The following is a 21,110-nucleotide window of genomic DNA, read 5'->3' on the forward strand; positions in this document are numbered from 1 at the left end:
CTCTACAGGAGGGGACTGGCACCTGGCAGCTCTCAAAACTTGAAGGACTGCTAGTGTCTCACTGCTTTATAATTTAACTGTTAATTTCTTGTATTATCTGTATATTATTTAACGGTTTATTTCTCAAATTATATATCTATCTTTATAAATATATTTATATATAATTACTAGCAATCTGGTTTGTCTCTCTAGAGAACCTTGTCCAATACATTTTGGTACCAGGAGTGCTTCTAGAGAAATAAACTATAAATATGGATTTCTTAAATTGGTTTTCCAACCTATTTAGTCTTGACGGGGATACGTCTACTACCCGTACTAATCCATGGTGTGAAATAGCAAAGATAATATCTAAAGTAGCACCTAAAGTAGATGACGTGCTGGATAAAGGAGATACTCTAGGCAATCGTATATTTGATATTTTCCAGGAGTTTTGTGATAATGACAAGTATAGCGAAGCTGGTTGGCTGGTCCTTCATACAATGGAAAGTGTTGTTAAGGAAAGGGATGATCTCAGAGCCTCAAAAGCACACCTCAGGTGCAGACTAACAGATTTGAAAACTTCCATCTGTGCTACAAAGGAGAGCCTTCTCTCCTCTAGTAAAAGAGCTGACATTGCTGAGAACCAGGTCCAGAGTCTCATTATACGAGTGGCTGAATGACAACGGCAGCTGAATTGCAGATCTAGAGTAGTGTCTGAAACCAAAGTAAGGGAATTAATTGGGAAAAGTTGGGACCCTGAAACATGGGATGGGAACATATGGGCTGATGATCCAGAAGAAGAGGATACTGAGCCCTTAGAAATACCTGAGCAGATTAGCCAAACGATTCAAGTTGATATGCCAGGTGGGGCTGCATCAGTAGCATTACCTGAGGAAGATGCCTCGCAAGATATTGCTGAGAGCACCCAGGAAACACCCTCACCACCCATTATTTCCGTTAGACCTGTCACTAAAATGAAGTCACAGAAACCTCCTAAAGGTGAGGTTGAGATGATTATCCAAGAAGAAGTGCGCTACACACATAAAGACCTGCTCGAGTTCTCAAATACGTACAAGCAAAAGCCTGGAGAATATCCCTGGGAATGGTTACTAAGGGTGTGGGATACTGGTGCACGAAATGTAATATTAGACCGGTCTGAGTTTCCAATACAACCATGTAATGAAATTCAACTACAATCATGATAAAAGTTCTCTGAAAAACAGGAACAGAGCTTACTCAGTCTCATGGAGACACATCCTTACCGTAAGCACGGAGTGACTGCTTTCCAACTGAGATCAAGACTAAGGCAAGGCTAGGTAAGCTATCATTACTCTGATTTCTCAACGGTGGACGTTGTACCCACTATAATACGCAAGAAAAAGAAGGTCGGTTAGAAAGGAATACATCTGTCTTACTGCAGGTTACAGGAGTGCTTATAAAAAAATCATAAATCCACCAAAATCTTAATGCTAAAAAGGGAATTCAGTAAGTTCACAAGGCACATAACCACGCACAAAAATCACAAAAAAACTCAATTATCATTGTAAATTGCTCCAAAGAAAGGAATTATCTGTGCACAAACCTAACAAAACATATAAAGGACCTGTGTAATGAAAATTTAGAAATGCAGATAGAAGAATTCAAGATTTAAAATTCATAGAAACTGTGATTATGGATTAGAGGACTCAATGTAATAAAGAGGTAAATTTCTCTTAAATTAATCAAGAAGATTAATGTACAGTAGTGCAAAATCTTGGAAAAGTTTTGGTTGACATAGGCAAGTTTCTTTTAAAAAGAAGGGGAATGTTGTGGCAGAGCCAAAACGACTTTGAAAAGTAATGAAATGAGAGGAATCATTCTTCCTGAAATAAAGGCGGAGCCGTCTGGTGCCCTTAGAGACTGCAGGGCCACACGCGCCAAAAATGTCCCTGAGTCTATCTCACCTGAATGTTGAGAACATCTCAAGAGCAGAATTGCTGCACTGAACACGACTGACAGAAGACCTGATAGGAGGACATCAAGAATATAAAAAAATGATGAAAGCCAAGTCACAAAAAAGACAAGAAAGAAATGAAAGAAAGAAAAGCTGTGGCTAGGCCAGAGGATGTACACTGGTACAGATAGGAACTGGAAACACAGGGAATCCAGGGTGCATGATCCCTTCAGGACCAGTGGTGAGAGTGGCCATACCTGGAGGGTGGAGGGAAGGTGGGGTAAAAGGGGGGGACCGATTACAAGGACTTACATATAAACTCCTCCTTGGGGGATGGGCAACAGAAAAGTGAGCGAAGGGAGACTTCAGACAGTTAAGATATGACAAAATAGTAATAATTTATAAATTATCAAGGGTTCATGAGGGGGAGGAGTGGAAAGGGTTCAGGAGAGGGAGGAGAGGGAAAAATGAGGAGCTGACATTAAGGGCTCAAGTAGAAAGCAAATGTTTTGAGAATGATGCTGGCAACAAATGTACAAATGTGCTTGACACAATGTTTGTATGTATGGATTGTGGTAAGAGTTGTATGAGCCCCAATAAAATGAATTTTTAAAAAACAAAAGATCAAAATGGATATCAGAAGAGACTCAGAAAGTTGCTCTAATTGTAGAGTAGTTAAGGGACATGGAAGAAATGAAGTAAAATAGCTGAACAGAAAATTTCAAAGAGTGGTTTGAGAAGGCAAAGCCAAATATTATAATGAAATGTGCAAAACCCTAGCGTCAGAAAAGCACAAAGGAACCAGTGGAGAGGTCTGAGGGGCCGGTCCCAATCCCACCTACGTGGACACCTGCCCCTCCCCCAAGAAGAATTTATTTCAGAAGATGGCATTGAATCTGCAGCTCCCTGATTGGAGCACACAGGAACAGATGAAGGGGGAGGAGGAGAGCATGGAGCACATCCTGGCCCACCAGGTCTTGAGGACGATGTTCCCACTCAGAGCAGCCAGTCCACAAGGAGGACCGCATGGCCGGCCCCAGTATGAGACAAGACGTCCCTCACTGACCCATCGCCCTACAGGGGACAGTGTGGAATTGCAACCGATCTGATCCCACCACACTGAGCCAAACACTTAAGGGGTGCAACAGAACGCTAGGGAACAAAGCGGCGAGTTCCCTGGGAATGCTGAAGGTAGACTTTGGGGTCAGGGCTTGGTGCCCCAACACACTGGACTGGGAAACACTTCTAAAGGCCAACAAACAGTCCTTGAACTAACTACAAGCATTACTTTCTTATTGGGTTTTGTTTTTGTCATTGGTTTGTTGTTTTGTTTTATATTGTTGCTTGGTTTTGCTCTGTCTTGTTTTTGTTTGTTATTATCTCTGCAGGTCTGTCTAAATAAGATAGGCTGGATGAACAACCTGGAGGAGAAAACAACAGGACTGGCAGTTTTGGGGGGACATAGGAGAGAGGGAGGTGGGGGGGACAGGTAGTGGTGTTAACAAACCCAGGGACAAGGGAACAAGTGATCCAAATCAGTGGTGAGGAGGGTGTAGGAGGCCTGGTAGGGCATGATCAAGGGTAATGTAACCAAGAGGAATTACTGAAACCCAAATGAAGGGTGAGCATGATAGCGGGACAAGAGGAAAGTCAAAGGAAAAAACGGAAAGAGCTAGGAGGCCAAGGGCAATTATAGAAGTCTAAATAAAGCCATGTACATATGTAAATATATTTATATATGAGGATTGGGAAATAGATCTATGCGCCTATATTTTCAGTTTAGGATTAAGGTAGCAGATGGACATTGGACCTCCACTCAAGTACTCCCTCCATGCAAGAATACTTTGTTCTATCAAATTGGCATTCCATGATGCTCACCTTTCTGACACAATTGCTGAAGACAAAGCGGGTGAATAAGCAAATGTGGTGAAGAAAGCTGATGGTGCCTGGCTATCAAAAGATATAACATCTGGGGTCTTAAAGGCTTGAAGGTAAACACGTGCCCATGTAGCACAGGAGAAACAAAGCCCACATGGAAGAAACACACCAGCCTGTGATCATGAGGTGTCAAAGGGATCAGGTCCTCAGGCATCATCAGAATAAAAAAATCGTGTCATTGTGAATGAGGGGGAGTGCGGACTGGAGACCCAAAGCCCATCTGTAGGCAACTGGACATCCCATTACAGAAGGGCTGTGGGGAGGAGATGCCAGTCAGGGTGTGATGTAGCAATGATGAAACATAACTTTCCTCTAGTCCCTGTATGCTTCCTCCTCCTCTCCCCTCCCCCAACTATCATGATCCCATTTCTACCTTGCAAGTCTGGCTAGGACCAGAAGGTGTACACTGATACAGATAGGAACTGGAAACACAGGGAATCCAGGGTGGATGATACCTTCAGGACCAGGGGTGTGAGGGGCGATACTGGGAGGGTAGAGGGTGAGCGGGTTGGAAAGGGGGAACCGATTACAAGGATCTACATGTGACCTCTTCCCTGGGGGGACAGACAACAGAAAAGTGGATGAAGGGAGATGTCAGACAGGTCAAGATATGGCAAAATAATGATTTATAAATTATCAAGGGTTCATGAGGGCAGGAGCAGGGAGGGAGGGGAAAAAGGAGGAGCTGATGCCAGGGGCTTAAGTGGAGAGCAAATGTTTTGAGAATGATGAGGGCAATGAATGTACAAATGTGCTTTACACAGTTGATGTATGTATGGATTGTGATAGGAGTTGTATGAGTCCCTAATAAAATGATTTTTAAAATATAAATAGAGAAGAAAAAATGAAAACCAAAAAGGAATCACAGGTTTAATGTATCTTAAACAGAAGGAACTGAAAAATTCAAGCCTCAAGTTGCAACACCGAAAGATAATACAGGCAAAATTGGTGACACATTTGGCTGTGATGCACAGTCAGACATTTGAAACCACCAGTCACTTCGAGGGAGAAAGGCAGGACTTTCTATTCCCGAAAAGTCTCAGAAAACCCACAGGGCCAGTTCTAGTCCGTCCTAAAGGGTCGCTATGAGCTGCCATTAAGTCACTGTCAGTGAGGGTGTTTTGTTTGTTTTACGAGCAAACACTGAATGAGATAGGAAGCATCAGAAGAAGACGGGAAGAGTCACCGCACAGATGCCCTCCGCCAAGAAGAACTAGTCAACACACAGGCCCTCCGCCAAGAGGGACTAGTCAACACAAAGGCCCTCCGCCAAGAGGGACTAGTCAACACAAAGGCCCTCCGCCAAGAGGGACTAGTCAACACACAGGCCCTCCGCCAAGAGGGACTAGTCAACACAAAGTCCCTCCGCCAAGAGGGACTAGTCAACACAAAGTCCCTCCGCCAAGAGGGACTAGTCAACACAAAGGCCCTCCGCCAAGAGGGACTAGTCAACACAAAGGCCCTCCGCCAAGAGGAACTAGTCAACACAAAGGCCCTCCGCCAAGAGGGACTAGTCAACACAAAGGCCCTCCGCCAAGAGGGACTAGTCAACACAAAGGCCCTCCGCCAAGAAGAACTAGTCAACACAAAGGCCCTCCGCCAAGAGGGACTAGTCAACACAAAGGCCCTCCGCCAAGAGGGACTAGTCAACACAAAGGCCCTCCGCCAAGAGGGACTAGTCAACACAAAGGCCCTCCGCCAAGAAGAACTAGTCAACACAAAGGCCCTCCGCCAAGAGGGACTAGTCAACACAAAGGCCCTCCGCCAAGAGGGACTAGTCAACACACAGGCCCTCCGCCAAGAGGGACTAGTCAACACAAAGTCCCTCCGCCAAGAGGGACTAGTCAACACAAAGTCCCTCCGCCAAGAGGGACTAGTCAACACAAAGGCCCTCCGCCAAGAGGGACTAGTCAACACAAAGGCCCTCCGCCAAGAGGAACTAGTCAACACAAAGGCCCTCCGCCAAGAGGGACTAGTCAACACAAAGGCCCTCCGCCAAGAGGGACTAGTCAACACAAAGGCCCTCCGCCAAGAAGAACTAGTCAACACAAAGGCCCTCCGCCAAGAGGGACTAGTCAACACAAAGGCCCTCCGCCAAGAGGGACTAGTCAACACAAAGGCCCTCCGCCAAGAGGGACTAGTCAACACAAAGGCCCTCCGCCAAGAAGAACTAGTCAACACAAAGGCCCTCCGCCAAGAGGGACTAGTCAACACAAAGGCCCTCCGCCAAGAGGGACTAGTCAACACAAAGGCCCTCCGCCAAGAAGAACTAGTCAACGTTTAACCACTCCAGGAGGCAGCACATGAGAAAGAGCCAATGGTAATGAAGGAAGAAGTTCCAGTTGAACTGAAGATTAGCTAAAAAGAAGGCTCTGGGAATTGATGGGATACTAACTGAAATGTTTCAACAAGCTGATGAAGCACTGGAAGCACTCACTCCTCTCTGCCAGGAAATTTGGAAAACAGTCATTTGACCAATTGACTGGAAGAGATCTGATATTTGTACCCATTCCTAAGAAAGGTGACTCAACAGAATGGTCAAATTAAAACACAACAATGATTAATACCACATGCAAGCAAAATTTGCTGAAGGTCATCCAACAACGGTTGTAGCAGTACATTGTTAGGTTCACACCAGATTCAGAAAAGGACGTGGAACTAGGCATATCAATGCTGATGTCAGACGGATGTCAGCTGAAAGCACAGAACTCCCGAAAGATATTTACTTGTGTTTTAATTACAATACCAAGGCATTCACTGTGTGGATCCTAACAAACTATGAAAAGTCTTCCGAACATCACATTGTGCTCATGTAGAACTTGTACACAGATCAAGAGGCAGTTGTGCAAGCAGAACATGGACATTCTGCATGGTTCAAAATCAGGGAAGGGGTGCATTAAGGTTGTAGGCTCACACTGTATTTATTTAATCTGTATGCTGAGCAAATAATCAAGGAAGTTGGATTATTTGACAAAGAATATTGCATCAGGATTGGAGGAAAATTTAAAAGCAACTTGTGATGTGCAGATGACACAATGTCACTTGCTGAAAGTGAGGTGGATTTGAAGCACCTGTTGATGAAGATCAAAGACTGCAGCCTTCAGTGTGGATTACAACTCAATGTAAAGAAATCCTTACAACTGAACCAATAGGTCACATAATGATAAATGGAGAAAAGATGCAAGTTGCTAAAAGGATTTTTTTCTTGCTTGGATCTACAATCAATGCTCATGGAAGCAGCAGTCAAGAGATCAAAACACAAGCTGCCTTAGGCAAAAGTACTGTACAAGCACCCTTTTAGAGTACTGAAAAACAAGATGTTACACTGAGAACTAAGGTGCACGTGACCCAAGCCATGCTCTATTCCACTGCATCATATGCACATGAAAGTTGGACACTGAGTAAGGAAGACCAGATCAGAGTTGACGCATTTGAATTATGGTGCTGGGAAAGGATATTGACAGTGCCATGGAACACCAACAGAATAAGCATCTGTCTTGGAAAAAGTAGTCATGATGCTCTTTAGGAGCAAGGACGGGGAGACTTCGAACCTGTTGTCAGGAGAGACCAGTCCCTGGAGAATGACATCCTCCATGGTAAAGCTGAAGGGCAGTGAATAAGCGAAAGGCCCCCGACAAGCTGGATTGACACTGGCCACGATAAGCTCAAACTTAAGAACAACTGCCGGGATGGCACAGGCTGGGCAGTGTTTCCTTCTGTTGCACCCAGCAACTTCCTCACAACAGAAGCACACACCAAATGCTGACAAAGGTACACAACAAAACCAAACCTGGATCATGCATGCACTGCTGGTGCAATACAAAATGGTACTGCCACTGTGGGGAAAAGCTAAACATTTTTTAAAATATGGAATTATTACAGGACCTAGTCCAATGATCTTCTGGACATTTTTCTCCTGGAAATGAAAATTTATTTTCATGCAGTGTCTTATACATTTTGTCCAAAGTAGCTTTATTTGAAATAACTCCAAACTAAAGTAAACTCAAATGTCCTTTCGTGGCTAAGTGACTAAACACACTGAGACATAGACGTCATGGAATACTATGAAGCAATAAAAATGAATTAATTAGTAATACTGTGGTGAAATGAAATTTCTTGAAATGGTGTTTATTTAAGTCTTTGTAACTCCCACCAAACGATTGGGTGGGGACAATGCAAACAGGATGTGTGAAACACAAACAGAGGGGATTCATGACGATAAGAATGAGGCATCACAGATGCAGGAGAGAGAATTCCCTGAACTCCCAAGGAAGAAGGGCCACCAGTTTAAAATGTTTCAAATCTCTGTCTCAAGTAGCAGCGGCAGCACACCACATGCCACCATGAGACCAGAGGCTGAGTTAAGGAGACCACGAGACAGAGCTGAAGAGCAGCACTGAGTGAAAAACGTCAATCAAAAAAGGACACAGGTTGCTTTATTAATTTATAACATCATTATAGAGATGGCTAACACCTTAGTGGTCCTCAGGGGTTAGAGATAGAGGGGGCACATGAACCTGTGTATAAATAAATAAAGAAACTGAAGATGGTAGTGGCTTAAATCTCCATGTAGGATAGAATTGCATAGTCATGGCTACACATACTTCTAACAAACGTTAAAGAGTATACTGTAACTAGTGAAACATGAGTGACTTCAATAGATCATAGCAATGCCAATATTCTGGTTTGGGTATGTATTCACAGTTACACAAGATATTAATACTGGGAGAGGATTGGTGCATGGGATCTCCCTGTACGTCTCTTTGGAATTACCTGTGGACCTATAATTATTTCAAAAGAAAAAGTTAATAAAATCACCTAGAGTTCCATGATACAGTCATAAAATAAATTATTTTCAAAATTAATTTCTAATTACTTATATTTGTACAAGACAAGTTTATATTAGAAATGTAATTACCTATTTAGACAAAACATAATTTCATGCAATAATGCAAAAAATAGAGAACTGAGCCACGTTAGAAATGCTTTCTTAGCTGATGGTGCCAGGCTATCAAAAGATAAAGCGTCTGGGGTCTTAAAAGCTTGAGGGTAAACAAGCGGCCATCTAGCTCAAAAGTCACAAAGCCCACATAGGAGAACACACCAGCCTGTGTGATCACGCGGTGCTAGAAGGGATCAGTTATCAGGCCTCAAAGAACAAAAAATCCTATCATGGGGTGCACACCTCCATGATATGATCGCCGAGGACAAATGGGTGCATAAGCAAACGTGGGGAAGAAAGCTGATGGTGCCCGCCTATCAAAAGGTATAGATAGCATCTGGGGTCTTAAAGGCTTGAAGGTAAACAAGCAGCCATCTAGCTCAGAAGCAACAAAGCCCACATGGAAGAAGCACACCAGCCTGTGTGATCACAAGGTGTTGAAGGGATCAGGTATAAGGCATCATCAGAACAAAAAAGAAAATCTTATCATAGTGAATGAAGGGGGAAGTGCAGGGTGGAGACCAAAAGCCCATTTGTCAGCCACTGGAGTTCCCCTTGCAGAAGGGTCTAGGGGAGGAGCCAGCCCGTCAAGGTGTGTTGTAGCACCGATGAAAAATACATCTTTCCTCTAGTTCCTAAATGCTTCCTCCCCCCCTGCCCCTCCCACTATCATGATCTGAATTCTCCCTTGAAAGTCTGGCTAGACCAGAGGATGTACACTGGTACAGATAGGAGCTGGAAACACAGGGAATCCAGGGCAGACGATCCCCTCAGGACCAGTGGTGTGAGTGGCGATAATGGGAGGGTAGAGGGAGAGTGGGTTGGAAGGAGGGAACCGATTACAAGGATCTACATGTGACCTCCTCCCTGGGGGACAGACAACAGAAAAGTGGGTGAAGAGAGACGTGGGACAGGGCAAGATATGACAAAATAATAATTTATAAATTATCAAGGGTTCATGAGGAAAGGGGGTGTTGGGAGGGAGGGGAAAATGAGGACCTGATGCTAAGGGCTTAGGTGGAGAGCAAATGTTTTGAGAATGATGAGGGCAATGAATGTAGAAATGTTCTGTACACAATTGATATATGTATGGATTGTGATAAGGGTTGTATGAGCCCCTAATAAAACAATTAAAAAAAGAAATAAATAAATGATTTATTTTCTTATATAAAAATACAATGAATTAAAGAGAACTAGGTGCCTGCATTATGTAGAAATTGTTGAAAGGGAACTTAAACAGCTGGGAAACCTTATTGAAAATACAGTATGATTTAAGTTCGGAAAAATAAAGCAATGCTGCACTCTGAAAATGTTCTCTCTTACCATTGCTCAATTTAGCAAGATGGAAGTATAAAATTAAAACCAAAATGTCTGTGAGTTCACAAAAGAGGCAATTTCATTCAAAATACTGCATCCCCCAAAGATGGACTTTATAAAGCACACTCCATTTGGACATCTACCTGCAGAAAAATGAAGCAAGACCCTTACCTCACTCCAGGCACAAGAATAAACTCAAGATGGATCAGAGACCTCAAGGTAAAATCCCAAACTACTAGGTCCATCAATGAGGGAATTGGGACCAACCTGAGAACTTTAGCACAGGGAATACATAGGCTATCATAAATAAGGAAGGACACAAATACAGGAGTCACAAATTGAAAAGTGGGATATACACAAGATAAAATACTTGTGTGCATAGAAAAAATTCACCGAGAGAGTATTAAGAAAGCCCACAGACTGGGAAAGCCTCTTTAGCAATGATACATCCAAAAAAAGCCTTATTACTAAAATCTACAATACTCTGCTAGCTTCCAAAAAGAAAAAAATAATTTCCCACTGAGGAGGTGGGTCAAGGACCTGAATACAAGTTTCACAAGGGCAGAAATCCGAATGGCCAACAAACATATGAGAAAATGTTCCTGATCATTAGCCATAAGAGAAATGCAAATTAAAACAATGAGGTACCACCTAACACCCTGAAAGATAGCCAAATTTTAAAAATCTGAAAGCAACAAGTGTTGGAGGGGCTGTTGTGAGATAGGAACTCTCATCCACTGCTGGTGGACTTATAGGCACATACAGCTACTATAGGAATCAATTTGGTGATATCTAAAACAGGTGGAAATTGAGCTACCTTATGACCCAGCAATGTCCCTACTGGGAGTATACCCAGAAGAGGCAAGAAACAAACCATGGCCAGACCAATGTTCATCGAGGCACAGTTCACAACTGCAAGGAGTTGGAAACAACCAAAAGTTCCATCAACAGACGAATGGATTAAAAAATGGTGGTACACACATACAATGGAGTATTACACGTCCCTCAAAAGCAGAGATGAATGCATGAAGCACATCGCTGCACGGGAGGAACTGGAGGAAATTGTGCTAAGCGAAGTAAGGCAAGAACAAAAGGGCGAGTACAACATGAATCTGCTGAGGTAAGCTTTAAAAAAATGCAAAAGGGGCACAGGGAAAAAGCTACTGTATACAAATATTCCTGGGGTGAAGACCAGGTAATATGACAGGGGCCAGACCAAATCCAGGGATACATATGGTGGTCAACTAAAAAGGAGGGGCAAAAAAGAAAAAAAAAGAAGAAATGGGTAGCGGGGGAACAGGGCACTAACCCACCCAAAGGGAGGGTATCGTTAGTATCTCCATAGGGAAAGGGGGACCAGACTTCAACCCGGTGATTCAAGATATGAATGCAACATGCCAGCATGAAGCAAGGAACCAGTAGAGAGGTCTCAGTGGCGGGCCCAATCCCCACTATGTGGGCAGCCCCTTCCCCAAGAAGAAGTTACTTCAGAGGACTGCACTGACGCTGCAGCTAGGGCAGAGGGGCATGTCTGATCAGAGCACATGGGAGCAAATGAAGGGGGAAGGAGAGAGTGGAACACATCCTGGGCCACCAAGCCTTGAGGATGATATCCCTGCTCAGAACAGCCAATGCACAGAGAGGACCATGTGGTCTGCCCCACTATGACACACAACATCCCTCACTCACCCATAGCCATACAGGGGACAAAACTGGAGACACAGTGTGGGAAAACACTAAGCGTGTGCAAGAGAACAACAAAGGGAGCAGAGCAAGGAAGCTCCAAGGGAATACCAAAAACAGGCTTTGGGGCCAGGGCGTTGAACCCCATCAGATTCGACCGGAAAACACTCCTGAAGGTCAAGAAACAGACCTTGAATTATTTACAGGCTTTTCTTTTTTCGTCATTGTTTTGTGGCTTTGTTTTGCTCTGTCTTGTTTTTGTGCATATTGTTATCTCTGCAGGTCTATCTAGATAAGATAGGCTGGATAAACAATCTGGAGGAGAAAACAATGGGACCAATACTTTCAGGGGGACAGGTGGAGGAAAGGAAGTGGGGTTAACAAACCCAGGGACATGGAAACAACAAGTGATCCAAAATCAGTGGCAAGGAGGGTGTAAGAGGCCCGGAAGGGCTTGATCAAGGCCAATTACTGAAACAAAAAGAAGGCTGAGAAATTACTGAAACAAAATGAAGGCTGAACATGATAGTGGGCAAGAGGAAAGTAAAAGGAATTAGAGGAAAGAACTAGGAGGCAAATAGCATTTATAGAGGCCTAAATCCAGGCATGTACATATGTAAATATATTTACATATGATGATGGGGAAATAAATCTATGTGCATATATTTATAGGTTTAGTATTAAGGTTGCAGATGGACACTGTGCATCCACTCAAGTACTCACTCGATGCAAGAACACGTTGTTCTATTAAACTGGCATTCCATGATGCTCACCTTCCTGACACCATCACTGAAGACAAAGTGGGTGCATAAGCAAATGTGGTGAAGAAAGCTGATGGTGCCTGGCTATCAAAAGATAAAGCGTCTGGGTTCTCAAAAGCTTGAAGGTAAACAAGCGGCCCTCTGGCAGGGAAGTAACAAAGCCCACATGGAGGAAGCACACCAGCCTGTCTGCTCACAAGGTGTTGAAGGGATGAGGTATCAGGCATCACAGAAAAAAAAAAATCATATCATTGTATATGAGAGGCAGTGCGGGGAGGGGCCCCAAAGCCCATGTGTGGACAACTGGATATTTCCTTACAGAAGGATTGTGGGGAGATGAGCCAGTGAGGGTGCAGGGTAGCAATGATGAAACATAAAACTACTCTAGTTCTTAAATGCTTACTCCCCCAGCCTACTATCATGATCCCAATTCTACCTTATAAATCCAGCTAAACCAGGGATGTACACTGGTAGAGATAGGAACTGGAAACACAGGGAACCCAGGACAGATGAACCTTCTTCAGGACCAATGGTGAGAGTGGTGATACAGAGAGGGTGGAGGGAAGGTGGGGTAGAAAGGGGGAACTGATTACAAGGATCTACATATAACCTTCTCCCTGGGGGACCGGCAACAGAAAAGTAAGTGAAGGGAGATGTTGGACAGTATAAGATATGACAAAATAATAATTTCTAAATTATCAAGGGTTCATGAGGGAGGGCAGGGAGGGAGGGGAAAAATGAGGAGCTGATACCAAAGGCTCAAATAGAAAGCAAATGTTTTGAAGATGAGTGTAACAAATGTACAAGTGTGTTTGACACAATGGATATATGTATGGATTGTGATAAAAGTTGTATGAGCCCCCAATAAAATGATTAAAAAAAAGTATCCTCTATGGATGGTCTTGGGGAAATGAATCAATCAAAATGATGTTAATAATTAAAATTAAATTAAAACAAAAATAACTGGTATTAATGTAAATCAGTAACTTTACCTGATTTCCAACTTTGCTACTTCAGGTAGCTCTCCAAATTTTATCTCTTCTACCATTAATTCTTTAAGAGCAGACAGAATTTTCTGCTGATCTTTACTTGAAATTCCATTCTATACATTAAAAAGGAAAAGTAAATTAACAAAGTTTTACTTGAATCACTTAATATTTAAAATTACTAAAGAATGTTTCTGTTTGGTTAAAATTTACATCTTGGAAAAACAGATACATACTGGAATAGTAACAAGTACGAAAAGGTCTAGGGCTTGCTGTGATGGGCAAGGTTAGTTATATAATTAAAATAATAACCATATAGTGACTACAATTATTTGAAATAAATACTAGTAACTCTGTACTATAAAAACTAAATCCTATATTTTAATATACAAATCCTTCACATGCCCACAAAAAATGTTTTCTTCCTCCTTAAATGAGCGCTAAACTGAGAATCTTTGACTCAAATTTTAATAGTAAATAAAAATTTCTAACTTATTTATTCAAGTAATGTAGTTTTTATTTATGCTTTGACTGTACTTCTGTAGCAACATCTTAACATATTTGGTATGATGTTTATGAAAGTATCTCTACTTTTCACAGTTACTCTGGTTACTTATTAAGTAAAATAATGAGTTTCCCGAGTTTTGGGGATCCACATCCATAAAAACACCTCTTAATTCCAAGTTGTCTACTGTCTTACAAATCAATTTCACATTCTAGTTACAATGTGAAGACAAGCTGAATAAAAGCTAAAAATAAAACCTTTTTAAGAACTCTAAGTCCCGAACGTTCTTAAAGTAAGCACTTTAGCAGCAGAACTGCGTTATGGCGATCCACAGTTGGAGCCCTGGTGGTGCAGCAGTCAGAGCACTCAGCTACGAAGCAAAAGGTCTGCGTTTCGCTGCAAGAGACAGATGAGGCTGTTTGCTTCAGTAGAGATTTACAGCCTTTTCCAAATCTATAAACTGTTTGTTTCTGTCCTGTAAGAGTCACTAGAAGTTGAAATAGACTTAACGACAATAGGGTTTATTTGAAACCTAAACAACAAATTCTCTCAAAATCAAAACCAAATCACTGCCATTGAGTCGATTCTGAATAAAGACTAATAAAGGATTAACCAGTGTGTGGTTCAAGGGTCTTTTAAAAGAGAAAGCAGGATATATGATTAAAGCATGAAAGACTGTCTAAAGTTTCTGAAATGGATACTAACCTTTAAAAATTCATCGTTTTTCATAGTCATAAGGTGTCTTAAAGATATATCCCTTTCCTACAGAAAAGGAAAATATACCATTGTTCAGTATAAAGTAGCTTAAGGGGAAGTTGATCAAGATATTGTAAGTTAGTTGTAAGATCCACTTCCACCTTCCCCTCTCTAAAAGGGTTAGGACATGCAAATGCAGAACAATACTCCTGGGAAATTAGTAATTAATGTCACAATACCCAGCTTCGCTTAAGAGTATGAACATATCTAGTTTTTTAGATGCAAACAAAATATAATAGTTATTTGCATACACGAAAAGTACAAAATTGCTATATATTATGTCTTATGAATATGTTGTATGTCTAATTGTATCAAACCATCAGTAAGACTTTATTGAATACTTCCCCAAAAGGAAGACGATACAAGATGTACAACACGGCCCCACTGGGAAGTACACAAATAGAGTGTACGGACTCCTCATACCCTGAGGCAAGTTAATGGTACTTTACTCTTTGGTGTAATTGAGTCAGTTCTGACTCATAACAACCCTCCGGGTAGCAGAACACAACACTGCCGGTCCTGCCCCATCCTCACAAGCGTCTGTCTAGGTGTGAGCCCATCGTCGCCATCTGTGCGTGTGCTGTGCAGTGCTTCAGGATTTCTACTTTGCTGATGACTGTCAAATCACATGACGACAATGCTTGGGCTCTAACCTAATTTACCCTTTCCAAGACCTCCGCTCTGGGCATTATTGTCTTATGGGAAAATAAAAAAAGAAATGGAAAAGATGATCTAATGTATTTCAGTTAATAATGATTGGAATAAATTACTGTGATTTGTGATCACAAGGTGATTTGTCTGGTTTAAAATCAGGTTTCTGTGAATATTCTCTGCAGGAAGTTCAGGGGCTGGAATAAGCAACGATGGGCTCAGACCTATTAAGAGAAATTCTGTGAATACAGTGGGTAAAATTATCTAAAAACCCATTGCGGTCTTGTCAACCCCGACCCATAACAATCCTACAGGGCAGAGTACACCTGCTCCTTAGTTTCTAAGGCTGTACATCTTTATGGGAACACACTGCCACATTTTTCTCCCCCAGAGAGGCTGATGGGTTTGAACTGCTAACTTTGAAGGTATCACCTGAGGGCTCAATCACTGTACCACTCATTTAAAATAGGGTGTAATACAAATCTTAGATGTGCTGTCATGGTTATAAGGTGGGCTGTGTTCTAAAAGGTCAGTAGTTCGGACCCCAGTCATTCCGAGGAAGACAGCTCTGTCTTCCTACCCTATTGACCAGGCAGAGGCTTGGAAGCTCACTGGGCAGTCAGTTCCACCGTGTCCTGTCGGCCCGCTAGGATTTGGCATCAACTCGATGGCAGTTGCAATAGTGACTAATACAAATGAGAGGAAAGTGTCAATACAACTGACACCTATCGGCATGCTTATGAATGAAAACATAATGTTATTTAAATAACAAACATGTACACAGTTAACTGTAAATTAACATATGGAATATTACCTTTAATAAATCTGTCATATGTTCAAGTCCAAGACCATGTAAAAATAAGTCCAACTCTCCAAATGCTGCGTATGAACTAAGAATATTTATAGCAATGTCAACTTGAGCACAGAACAATACATGCACACATTCAGATAGATTTCAGAGGGAGATTAAGCATGAATCCATGCAGAATTCATTTGTGAATTTACATAGTAGCCCTATGCTTTATCAAATGAGCAAGGTTTCTTGAATGAAGATATGAGAAAATATTGATAAAATGTAGCTTATCTTTCCTGAGAATGATAATCTTTGCCACCATTACTGGCACACAAAATGTCTTTAATTGCAAAAAATGAAAATTAAGTGGTAATTTTAAAATGTGGGTATAGAATATGCCTATGGCCATATAATACACAACTGTATTCAGGAAAAGATACACATCTTTAATTTTGACTTATAAAATCAGAAGTGTACTAAAAAGAATGAGAGCGATACAGTACTTTGAACATTAACAAAAACAATCCTAGAATCTTTTAGAAATAAATTTTATTAATGTAGTCTATTAAAGTTTACATTTAAAGTCAATTTACTTTGAAATTTTACATTTAAAGTTATGTTTAGTGTTGGTACAAATCAATGTAATTCTTCTGACACTCTGAAGAATAGAGTACTGATATTTCCAAGCAGTATTAAAAATGGCTGTAAAAGTTTATAAAATGTTTTAAAATAAATCACCACATTTATCACAAGTAACAAAAACATGCAGCTCTTCCTCATTTAGAAGTTATTTGCTTGAATGAAAACATGTCACGTTACCTAAATAAATTATCTTTTTCTTTATCACAGTCTGTTGCTAACAGTTTACAAATAGTCTCTTCCTTAGTTAGCTGTTGAGTCTTTCCTTCCAATGGATTTAATGTCAAAGAAAGTAAGCTGAAGATCTGAAAAAGTGAACAAGCCATTCAAATGGTTAACATCACGGCCACTTAAAATAAACCAAACATACGATCGATGATTTTATATGGAGAGCATTGCTTAGAAAGGAAATTTTAGCAATGTGAGAGAAACAATAAACACCTTTACACCTTAATATTCTGAGAACATTTATAAACTCAAGTATATTTCCTTGATCTAAAAGAATAGTCAGTAAAGAAAAAAGGGTAGCTAATTGATAATAGTAAAAAATATATAAGATGATAATAATTAACTGTATTTCCAATAAGATATAGAATAAAAAGCTCCTTTTGATAAGCAACTCATAAATATGAAATACTAAGTCTATTCTTAGAACACATGTACACTATTGAGAAGGCGAAAAGTAATATGTATGACTAAATGTCCACAAATTCACCTCAAAGAGACAGACAGTAACAATTCTTAAACATCTAAATTCACATCAAATGAAATGTCATCAGCTAAAACACAAGATCAAATGCCACTTTACCAAATAACTAATGACTTGCAACACATAACCTCTGATATTCACACACTGTTTTTTGGTCAGATTTGATATTACCTCCTCTAGATCTAATAATGTAGGTTTAGTATGTCAATTATAACTTTTCAAGTTTTTTTAAATTAGGAGAAACGCTGTAAATTTCTTTTGGAAGTATCACAGACCTTTAGTGATTAACATTACTCTGTAATTTTGAAAATGTAAGTATGACTTGGAAAATGGTAGGACTCAGATTGCTTAAGAATGTTTTCATGTGCAGTTCTAAGTCGCGGTGCCTAACGATTGCGTGGGACCGCTTTGGAAAACCGTTTCCAAGACGGAGACTCAGTTTCAGGCACCCTTGAGGTACCTTTCCCCTCCTAGTCATCGTTTGGGGGAAAGCTCAGATCCAAGGTTTCTATCAATCATCTTTCCCCCCCAATAATCTTATTTATGGAAAACACTTACCATTAATGTTAGCATCCAAATAACAGTCCATCTAACCACATGTATTAGCATTAATCATCTGCCTTGTCGCATATAACATTGCTTTAATTTTTGTTTTCATTTTGTTTGAAACTATCTTGTGTCACACGAGCTCATGTGCTTCCGTTTTCCTTTTGCAGCCATTCAGACTAGTGTTAGGTCTGTTTAGCAAGGAATCTGGGAGATTTTGAAGGCTGTGACCCTTCTCTTTTTAAAAAAGTTGTATTCAGTATTATTTCCCCCATTCTATGTGTGGGATATAACAAAAAGAAAAACATGATATATAATTGTACAGTCATCTCATCAAAGTAGTGGCAGTATCCCAGTAAGGCTCTGTGCATGTGGTTCTTTCTCCTACCTTTCCCCCTTTCCAACCAACCCTCTCTCCTTACCGCCTTGCAGTTTCTCCCCCTCTTTTCTATGTCTCCGCTCCCAATCTCTGGCCCCATCAGAGTCTTCAAACTCTTTTTCTTCGGTGAGAAATCCATTTCTCCCATTTTCATCTTTTTCCCCTTTCGTCCTTTTATTAATAATGGTGTCATGAAATATTTATTTTTATGAGACTAACTTTGCTGAAGATAAAGTCCTCCCTTTTGTCCATGTCAGATAAGAGTTTACTTTTTAACTTGACTAGTGTCCATGAATTAAAATAGCAAAACAGTGCTTCAATTATATGTTCAAACCTTGACATTTTACTACTTTCTCAATACACTAATATTTAAAAGTTGGGACCAGTTTCAAATGGTTAATTAAATAGCATTCAACAATTTTATTTCTAGGGGCAGAACCAAAAATTTATTATTCCTTTATATAACCTTTATATCACATTATAAATACTGGTACCTGCCTAGTTAATAAAAGATGAATAAAAAATAAAGTTTCATTACCTGGCTGGAGAAAAAATATTGAACATATAAAAGCATTTAATAATAGCCAGATGCCTTATTTTACTTGTGAGTTCTAACAAAATAACACAAAAGTTCTACAAACAACAGTGCAACATGTAATATAAAAATACATAGAAGGATACCTCTGGATGTTTATTTCTATTTGCAATCTCACTTGGTGTCTTTCCATCTTTGGTTTGTAGCATTTTATTAGCTCCAAGTTCAAGCAACTTCAAAATAACATTTTTATGACCCTGATATGCTGCCCACGTTAAAGCCTGCAATTGGGGGGAGGGGGGAAATACTGCTGAAAGAGACGGAGCATGTAGGGTATAGAGAATAAGAGTTTTCACTCTATCTATGACACAATAAAAAAGTACCATATGCATGGCTAATTAATGCAATGATGTAACCCCTTCATTTAACAATAAACATATTTCCAAAGTTTGACTGTAATGTAGTCTGCTAGTGCTAATTTCAATAAAAAAAATAACTGTTTCACGTAGTCAAATGATGTTACCTAACTGTTTAGGCGCTTTCTATCAAATCAAACCAAATAAAACCACACCACACACAAAACTAACTTAAGTGCCCCAAATCAAACCCCAAATTCACTGCCATGAAGTACATTCTGACCAAGGCAACCTTGTAAGACAGGGTAGAACTGCCCCTGCCAGTTTCCAAGGCTGTAAACCTCTATGGGGGTAGAAAGTCTTCTTTCTCCCAGGGAGCACCTGTGGGTTTGAAAGTGCAGACCTGGCTCAGCAGCCCCACGCGTCACCCGCCACCAGGCCCCCTTTCTCATAACCCAGTCTTTCTGCGTGGGCTTCTTTTGTCAGGAGAAAGGTCCAAAGGAATCAACTATTTTCTTTTACTTCCGCTGGGCTTTTTCTTCACCAGAGAGCATTTATGTCCCAGTCTTTCTGTAGTTATCACTATTTGAAACTCATTTTGTAGATCGCCAATAATAAGCTCTAACTGCCTTCGAAATAAAAAAGGAATAAGGTAAAAGTGATGCTCACAGTGTAACCATTCTCATCCTGGGCATTAACCTCTGCTCCATGCGCAACAAGGAGAGCGACAACCTGCGGGTGACCACCTCGGGCAGCATACATGATTGGGGTCATTTGTCTCCTATGGAGGATGAAGGAAGAAACATTTGGGTTAATGCCACCAATATCAGTCGCTCATTTCACTGATTTAATCATTCATATTACCACCAGTTTTCCTTTCACAGCAAGTCGCGTGATGTAAAAACCCAATTGCTCAACAAGAAAACAGGAAAGATGACACTTTAACGATTAAATGTTTACACAGCACCCTCTAGCGAAGAAACTGGGAAAACAAAATAAAAATCACTAAGGTATGAAGAGGTATTGCTGACACCTAGGTGGGGACGGAGCATGATAGTGGGACAGGAGGGAAGTCAAGGGAAACAGAGGAAAGAGCTGGGAGGCAAAGGGCATTTATAGAGGTCTAGATAAAGACATGTACATATGCAAATATATTTATATATGAGGATGGGGAAATAGATCTATGTGCCTATATTTATAGGTTTAGTATTAAGGTAGCAGAAGGACATTGCCTCCACTCAAGTACTCCCTCAATGCAAGAATACTTTCTTCTATTAAATTGGCAATCTATGATGCTCATCTTCCCGACACAACCGCTGAAGACAAAGCAAGTGAATAAGCAACTGTGGTGAAGAAAGCTGATGGTGCCTGGCTATCAAAAGATATAGCATCTGTGGTCTTAAAGGCTTGAAGATAAACAAGCAGCCATTTAGCTCAGAAGCAGCAAAACCCACATGGAAAAACATACCAGCCTGTGTGATCACGAGGTGCCGAAGGAAACAGTTATCAGGTACCAAAGAACAAAAAATCACATCATTGGGTGCACACCTCCATGATACGATCGCTGAGGATAAATGGGTGCATAAGCAAACGTGGGGAAGAAAACTGATGGTGCCCGCCTATCAAAAGAGATAGTGCCTGGGGTCTTAAAGACTTGAAGGTAAACAAGCAGCTATCTAGCTCAGAATCAACAAAGCTCACA

General features: G+C 40.9%; 1 protein-coding gene across 1 annotated transcript in view; it reads right to left on the reverse strand.

Annotated features, from left to right (window-relative positions):
- The window catches only part of ASZ1 (ankyrin repeat, SAM and basic leucine zipper domain containing 1), a 70,192-nt gene that overhangs the window by 19,652 nt on the left and 29,430 nt on the right, over positions 1–21,110 (reverse strand). Inside the window, exons 5-10 of the mRNA XM_075557687.1 lie at positions 20,078–20,189; positions 19,199–19,333; positions 17,064–17,188; positions 16,266–16,341; positions 14,750–14,806; positions 13,546–13,655 (exon numbers count right to left, since the gene is read on the reverse strand). Of these exons, the coding sequence (XP_075413802.1) occupies positions 13,546–13,655; positions 14,750–14,806; positions 16,266–16,341; positions 17,064–17,188; positions 19,199–19,333; positions 20,078–20,189 (615 nt within the window). The remainder of the gene's footprint in view (positions 1–13,545; positions 13,656–14,749; positions 14,807–16,265; positions 16,342–17,063; positions 17,189–19,198; positions 19,334–20,077; positions 20,190–21,110) is intronic.

This window comes from Tenrec ecaudatus, chromosome 9 (genome assembly GCF_050624435.1).
Source record: "Tenrec ecaudatus isolate mTenEca1 chromosome 9, mTenEca1.hap1, whole genome shotgun sequence".
In the NCBI taxonomy this organism is placed as follows: Eukaryota; Metazoa; Chordata; class Mammalia; order Afrosoricida; family Tenrecidae; genus Tenrec; species Tenrec ecaudatus.